The sequence below is a fragment of the Macadamia integrifolia genome, chromosome 2, assembly GCF_013358625.1.
Source record: "Macadamia integrifolia cultivar HAES 741 chromosome 2, SCU_Mint_v3, whole genome shotgun sequence".
In the NCBI taxonomy this organism is placed as follows: domain Eukaryota; kingdom Viridiplantae; phylum Streptophyta; class Magnoliopsida; order Proteales; family Proteaceae; genus Macadamia; species Macadamia integrifolia.
This window is the reverse complement of record NC_056558.1, coordinates 37,547,755-37,556,312: the sequence shown is the minus strand read 5'-3', so window position 1 is coordinate 37,556,312 and position 8,558 is coordinate 37,547,755. Positions and strand designations below refer to the sequence as shown.

The window sequence follows — 8,558 nt, the reverse complement described above, 5'->3', positions numbered from 1 at the left end:
AAAAAAAAAAAAAAAAAACCGGTTCTTCATTTCCCTTTGCTAGACTCTTAGATCAGCCACAAAGTACCTACCATGTGATTAGGAGATCACCCATTTTGCTCTCCTTTGTTTATCATACATTGGTTAATTATAAAAAAGTGATTTGACCCATCACCAAGTCATTTTCTGGCCAATTGCCAAACATGGGTAGTTCCATGTGATGGGGTACATGACATCCATATAATGGTTGAATTTCAGGTCTTAAAGTAAGAGTCCTCAAAAGTGAGCCCACAGAGTGACAAAAATTACAAACACGCCACTAGAAAGAAATGGAATTCTCATAATTTTGTGAATATTTTCTATTTTCACTTTGTGGAGTCAATCTCCAGTCTACCAGCCCATATCTGCCACATGACTTACTTATGTGCCAAGTTTGAACCAAAGTTGATGCTATTAAGTTTCAAGATAAAGCGAAGAAAAATAGTAAAAGAAAACAAATCTATGGAGAATCTCTAGTCTCAAAAATAAAAGTGAAAATGTGCAATGCAAGGTGGGCCATATGATTGAATTGGGGACCCAAATTTGGCACCTGATTAATGTGCGGTGTCCTTTTCCCTTTCAATGGTTCAGGTTTATCAAGTTGATGTGCTACATCGCAGATAGGGGTGCAGTAATTGCATTTTTTATTGACCCTGCTATACTTGTTCCCATTTAATCCACTCTAACCAATTCCTTTTTTTTTTTTGGCCCTTCTTCTCCTGGTGGAAAGTTGATCTGTGGATGGGTGTGAGTCCACCATAATATCGACACACCCATGTCTTATCACATGGCAATGGAACGTGACTTGGTGACAGGCTAAACGATATCGGCATTATTGATGTCAACTAGATTTTCCCAGAAGAAACACCTGTTGATTGAAGTAATAGAAATTTAATGAGATTGAAACCTAGCAATCAGCCTCCTATCCAGAAAAATGCTATAGTTTAGGTTATTTTCTTGTCTAGTGTGGTCTGCTGGTCCACTGATGCCGTTGTGTGGGCTACACCCAAGTCTGAAACTTTCAGATTGGGCTAAACAGAAAACTTGAGAGAACCCATGGTTCATGATGAGCTTCAATGTGTGGAAACAAGAATGCTGTGATGGTTCTCTCACTGGCCTTGCATCCTGCTTTTTATTTCAATTCATTGTTCTTTTTCATGTCAAAAAGTGTTTTGGCATCAGTAGGATAGTTACTTTCCAAGGAGTCCAATATATGTGGACATATTGTCAGCAAGTTATGGCCAATTAGCAGATAAGTTATGAGTCAATAGTGGGTATTGTATTTTGAGCCTTTCGAATTTCTAAATCAGAATCTTATTAGATTAAGGTTTTACATATGTGTGTGTGTGGGAGAGAGAGAGAGAGAGTTTACTTTGGGAAAATTTGCTTACAAATCTGATATTTCAGAAGATTTACTTTGGGATAAAGGGTTGCAGTGTTTGTTGATTTCCAAACCAACCCCCTAAACAAAGAAAAAAAAATACGTTTACTTTGGGACAAGGGTTCCAGTTATGCTATTTTCTTTCACATTTGGTTTGACGTTAAAGTGTTTAATTGTTGTAGAAGAGTATAAAATTTGAATATATTTCCTTTGCTTTAGCTTTTAATGACATTTTTGAGATGTTGATTAGGTTAGAATAATTTCATGAAATGTGTGCCTTAACAGCGATTAAGTTTCTTATTATGATCTAGTTGCAATATGTAATATATGATTGAACTTTCCAGTGTATCATATTGTAAAATAATTCAAGGACTTTTGCTCAAGTAGAACATGTTGCCCTAGAGAGTTTAAATGGTGGAAATGAAACTCTTCTCAAATGGTTGGAGACAGACTCTGATGTTGAATTTTTTAAAGAAAATTAACATGTTCTAAATTTCTCTATATAAGCTAAAGTTTATTTAAAAGAAACTTTTCAGTTGCAACTATTTTTTTTTAAAAACATGTACCACACTTGAAATATCCTTTTAACCCCTCTCATATCTTTGGTTTTGTGGGTGGCTTAAATGGAGTTTATGCTTTATATTCCTGGGAGGGAAGTAAGCCTTTAATGGTAGCAATTCCTCTAAATATGGAGATATGGTATAAAAACTAACCTTTTAACATTTGTTGGAAGTCATTTTTATAGTTGGAAGGTATTTCATTTGTAGTTTAGACTTTCTAAATTCAAGATTATGGAGGAGGACCAATCAGGTTTAGGAAAGTTGATCTTTGGCTTAGTGGGGTGCAATTTGTAGAATTTAAGGGTCGTTTGATCCACCAGTTTCAAGGATTAATTGCTCCTAAGCATTTTGTCCTGCTCAGCTCTGGATCATCATCCCTTTCCCTTCCCAAAGGATTGAGATGATTGATGTCAGATAATCTATCTGGGTACCCAAATTTTTGGGTTTCTATTGCCCGAAATCTCCTGACCCTGATTTTTCTGTTTGTGAATTGTAGCTGTCTATCAGCAGTTGCAGGAGTATGAGCAGCAGATCTTTGGACCGATGGAAAGCAATCCAGTATTACCAGTCTTCCCATTGTCGGAAACACAGACACGGCCTTTTGTCTTCAATTTGCCTAAAGCTAATGGTCCAGTTCCAGCCCCTGTTTTCAACATGCCTGCTGCAACCTCCCTTTTTGACCGTCCTGCCCTGAACATTCCTCCCAATCAGTTTACATTTGGAGCTGGTCAGACTGAGAAGCAGATGCTTGATGTTGGTGTCATCCCTCCAAATGGAAATGACACATTGATGGATGGCTCATGATTTTTACTGGAGCTTTTGCATCAATGAATTTTCGTCTAAAGTCAGAACCATAATGAACAAGTTTATATCCAGGTTTTGGACATGATGTGGATAAAAGGAAGAAAAAAGGCTCCTTCTGTTTGTCAGAATTGAATCCTTGCACACTAAGCATGATGGTCTTTGGAGTCTGTTGAAATTGCGATATCTCATTCACTAATTATTCCTTTGTTTATATGAGATGACACTGAATGGGATTTTGTGGGCATTGAACTTTGTTTTTATTTTTTTAAGTTCTATAGAAAAGTGACTGCATATGAAGCAGTTTTATACTCCTGTAAATATACAATTTGAGACAGCTTGTTCTTCTATCACCAAACCTGTTAGGACTTTTTGCAGAACATCTCATTAAGTGTTTTCTCTGTCTTTATGATTTGAATGATTTCTATAATTTCTGCTGCATAGTTTGATTGTGTACATATTCTTTATAATCAATACTTCATTCCGCATATCATTTCACAAAATTGGTTATCGGGTAAGCATCGATATCTTAACCACCCCAAATCAAGCCCCCCCACCACCCCACACCCCACCGTCCCCCCAAAAAAAAAAATAAATAAATAAATTCAATGTTTCTCTATTCTTCTGTCACAACCAATAACCTTGGTTAAATTTTATGCTCTTCTGAGTTGGTTCTCACAGTCTCACCCCGTTTTGTTAGTTTCTTTAGTATTGACTTTCTGTACTTGATGATCTTGCACAGTTCTGTTTAATAATTTGAGACTCATGGCAGCTTGAAATAGATCATAGATTTCCCTTTTAAATGACTGCTCTTCTCTTTTTGGCCCACATGGACATGATTTATTATTTTGATGGGGAAGGTAAGAGAGAGAGGGGGAACCCGGGGGGGGGGGGGGGAGGAATAGGAATGGATTCTTGTTAAGTCCCTAAGTAATTTTGTAACCACTAAAATGGTATGAATCAGAGGAAAATTAATTATGCTAAAATATATTTTATATAAGCTTTTTTAAAATGTAAGGGTTGGATCTTGGTGCAACAGTAAGGCTGCCCCATTGTGACCAAGTGATTGAGGGTTTGAATCAGAAAACTGTCTCCACGAAGCGGGGGTAAGATCACGTACATTATGACCCTCCTCAGGCCCTGCAGTTGTGACAACCTTGTGCATTGGGTATGCCCTATAAGCAAATTTTAAAATGTAGCGTTCAAGAGAATTTTTGAAGTGGGAGTTGTCTTCAATATGCACAGGATTGGAAGGCTTCTTTGGCTCCTCAATAATAGGTTAACAAGACAAGTCACATAATCATAGGGGGCCATAAATCGTGGAAAAAACAAAATTAGCATGTTACTCATTTGAAGAGCTACGTAATTCTTTTCATATCTATGACACTTAAAATGAGCCCACCCTGAGCCCAATAGCCTGGATTGGGCTAAGGCCTTTGTGGCAATAATTTGACATATGATGTACAGTAAAAAAGGGGTCATCCCTGAAATGACAAAAATAGTGATTGTCAAGATCAATCAAGGCCAAAGCTGGCCTAGTTTGACCCAATTAGGGTCAATTAGGCCGGGTTGAGTCCGGTAGGATTGGGGCCAGGCTGTGATATTCCAACTTGACCTCGGATTGGGCTGATCTTATTATTGGGCTTGGGTTTTAAAAAACCTAGCCTGGTTGCAACCTTGAGTTTGCCCCTTTTGCATCTTTTATTCCTCTTCTATGCTTCCTCTTCATATTAGAAAGAAACATTAAACAAAGGATCGAGATTCCTTGAGCCGTCAGTGAATGGGAATCCATTCACCATGGCTCATCAACTACGTACAATTGGAGGAAGAACTGGGGAGTGATGGGGTCACATTTGAACCGTCCCATCAGTGAGCCACCGGTGTAGAATTTTTTTTTTCCGTTTGAGCAAATATAATAATAGGAATTCATAGTAATTGAATGATTAAGAAAATATAATAATAGGAACTCATGCTAATTGAATAAGAAAATATTAAAAGGTTAGCAAATGTATACAATTCCCGGACCTAATGCTTCCAATTTCAAATGGTGGGCCTTTAAAATAAGTTTGACTATTGTGAGGCTGTGAAAACTATTATTTTCTATGTGAAATTTTTTCTAACTTAAATATTTTCATATATTAAAATAGTGATTAAAATAATGCTTTAAAAGTTGCTTAAAAGCTAAAAAGGCTTTAGCACGGTTCATCCAAGAAGAATTCCACTAGGCCCACTCCTATTATGTCATATGGGCAGTTGATGTGCTTGTTAAAATTGTTGGACAATAGAGAAGTTACGGTTTGGATTTGCCACATATCAAATTTAATATTTCTATTTATATCCATGTACATGTATGATGGATCAGTGTCTTTTATAATGTTACAGGACGTGTAGCGTTGATCCAAGGGTTGGGAGCCCTAAAACACACAGTCCAAGGTGCTCCCGGCTCTTGGACCTACGTTATAGACGATCCGGTTCCCATCTATGATGGTAGTCTTGGAATGCGTTTAGTATGCTTTCTAGCGGAGTTGGTAAGGGAACTTCGTCTCAGGAAGCATGTGGTTCTGAGTTCGACTTCTCTTACCTCCTTGGGGCTATTCACACGAGGTGTTTAGTACTCTTCACTACATTCGGGTGAAAGTTAAACAATTCTTATTCAACCCTAGTATGACCCGATCTGTACGGTTGTAGGTTTAGTATAGGCCCACAGAACTAGTCAGGCCAAAGGCCTGGATACCCATCGTTAGCAACAAAAAAAATAAATAATAATATGCATTCTAGGTCAATAAGGCATTGTGTGATTACTAAAATAGTTGTTTTTATGATCTTAGTATATTATTATCGATTTAGAATGCATTCTCAAACTGCGTACATAATGCAGCATTGCACTGTATATGAGTTGGTAACCCAATTTAACATTTTTTATTTTTCCCTCTTTCTTTTTGTAATGATTCTCTTTGGATAAGGGAGATTCAATGCACCTAGACATAAAAATGATATTCAATGAACTTGGATGCTTGAATGCCTGTCATTTATTATCACATAGGTCCATTATTTTTTCAAACATAGGGCATTTATTTTGCCAAGTGACCAGATGATATGTCCACTTTGATCGTATAGAGTGGACACAATCTAGATTAACCATATGCCCAATTTAAATTCAATCAAATACCTTGTTTGCATTTACACAAATCCGATGAACGTGTACTAGTACTCTAGACATTATTACTCTTCCAATCCTGATGGGAATAAATGATTTTGATTAATAAAGATGTAAAAGTAGATGGCTCAAATTTATCTTATGAATTTTGAAAACATCACCTTCAATTGTCTTACATACAAAACAAAAAAAAAAAGGGACAGGTTGACTTGGGTTAAGCCTGATAGGATTGGAGCTTGGCTATGACATCCGCCGAACCTCAGGTTGCGTGAGCCTTGGTTTAGTTAAGGGGACCCATAATTAGGCTGTTGCTTTAGAAAACCCGGCCTAGCTGCACCCATAGGCAGCCCCCTTTTGCATCCTTTAGCCCTTTTCTATGCTTCCTCTTCATATTAGAAAGATACAATAAGCAATATAATTTAAAACTCATAATAATTGAACAAATATTAGATAAAACTTGATATCGATCTATTTGGGACTGGGTTGGATTGGCTCAGACGGATTTATCTGTGTCTTTTTTAAATCGATTTTTTTGTACCTTTTTACCCTTAAGATTTTACCAGTGGACTGAATTAGGATTGTTCATAACTTCTAAAACTGTGCTAGATAGAGAAGATACAATTTGGATTAACTACAGGTCAATTCTTTACTCAATTTCAATCGCTTATCCTCACTTATATCTATGCACATTTACGATTCTCTGACTATTATTATGCATTCTTCGATAGTTTTGAATGTGTTCGTATGCATTCTAGGTCAATGCATTATCGACCTAAATGTATACCACTTGATAAATTCTATTTAGATTGAAATTTGATATTTGAACAAAAGACTTTCAGATCTAATTTTGCATAAACATATGGGTATTTTCCAAACTATAGTATTTAGATATTTGGACAGGTAGGAAGTCTTTCTTGGGTGGGCCATGTAAGAATCAAGAGCTCTTATGTGAAATAAATAATTCTATGTGAGAATATTTCACCTTGGAAGAAACAAGATTAGATGAACAAATAAAATGTGTGGATTATAAAAATAATCTTCTTGCTGAAAAATAAAACTATTCATCTAATCAACAACATAATCGTAAATAATATTAAATTATCATTACTGTTAAGTGGTAGGAGCAAGTTTTTCCGATTTAGAATGTATTTTAAAGCCAAAAACTATTCCGAGAATGCATACCAAACACAAGTTTAGAGTGTACATGAGTTAGAAACCGTTCTGAACTGTTTTTTGTTAGTATTATTGGCTTTGGATAAGTTAAGTTAATGTTCAACCAAGAAAAAAAATGCTTAGTTAGGTTCAATGCATCTAGACATAAAAATAATAATCAAAGAACTTGGACACTTAAAAGGACCCCATAGCTCTAACACATAAAACTGATAATCAATGAATTTGAACGCTTAAATGGCCTCCATTCAGTTATTAAAATATCAAAATCAGTTTCAAGATCGAAAAGGGCCGATACTGATCCAACCTAGATCCATAAAAATCAAATTTGAAATACCCTTAATTTCGTATTATGACATCGATTTTTTTTTTACCTTCTTACTCTTCATCAATATTAATCCAGCGATATAATATCCACTAAGAATCAAAATTTGACTAATCTGATACTAATCCGATCCATCCGATTCAGACCGATGGGATCCGATCCCTCAAGCCGTGCCTCCATGGCTAACAAAATCTCTCTCTCTCTCTCTCTCTCTCTCTCTCTCTCTCTCTCTCTCTCTCTCTCTCTCTCTCTCGTCTTAACTCTTAACACAAGACAATATTCTACCAAAAATTCAGACACACCACTGAAGATAGCGTGAAATTCATGGCAATCGGTTTCCACGTGGCTGCATGTGTAAGTGAACAGATGCCATGCAGTGTACTCCGTTACTGTCCGTGTCAGCAGTGAATGAGCGTGCGTTCATGCAGTTCACGAGGTTTTTTCACGGACCAAGATGCATAAGGCATGCTGTGATCTTCATGTTATGTGGGCCCCTCTGCCACGTCACCTTCTTTTGTCTTTCTATCTCTAGCTCGCCTCGCGGTTTCTAATCTTCGCTTCCCAATTTCCCAGTAAAATCGCGATGACTTAAGTTAACGGAATTCAAACGTTTGAATTTTAACGGTGCTCCTTAAATTCCAACATTTTTGTAGGAATATGCCCTTAATTCTTGTGTAGTCTAATACAGGAAAAATCTGCTATTGCGGCGATCATAACCGTTTGATACGAATCTGTGGTTTTCCAAATCACTTTAAAGATCTTCATGATATGTGAGTATTGAGATCTACGGGTGGTATGCCCCCGTGAAAGTAATTTGTAGCCACTACATCAGTGGAGTGAGCATTGGGTGGGTGGGAATCCCTTGGGGCATGTGTCTGAGTGCTCTCTCGACTGCCAAATGCACACTGCAAATTATTCACTCACCCCCAACCCATAGTATTACCCACATCCTCACCCATGGTTTCATAATACAAGAAGCATTATACAAGGGGTAGAAAAAGTAGGCCAAACCGATTGGATCGAAAATTTTTTATCAGAAAAAACCAACCCTTATATAGTGTCATAAGGGAGCAAACCAACAAGGGGCGATAAAGGGTTATCATACATAGGAGGGGTAGCACAATCATTTTTATATGAGGAGAGGGA

General features: G+C 37.0%; 1 protein-coding gene across 1 annotated transcript in view; it reads left to right on the top strand.

Moving 5' to 3' along the window:
* The window catches only part of LOC122071033 (protein-tyrosine-phosphatase IBR5-like), a 9,955-nt gene extending 6,813 nt beyond the window's left edge, over positions 1-3,142 (top strand). Inside the window, exon 5 of the mRNA XM_042635302.1 lies at positions 2,456-3,142. Within this exon, the coding sequence (XP_042491236.1) occupies positions 2,456-2,763 (308 nt within the window). The 3' untranslated portion in view covers positions 2,764-3,142. The remainder of the gene's footprint in view (positions 1-2,455) is intronic.
* The last annotated feature ends 5,416 nt before the right edge of the window (positions 3,143-8,558 follow it).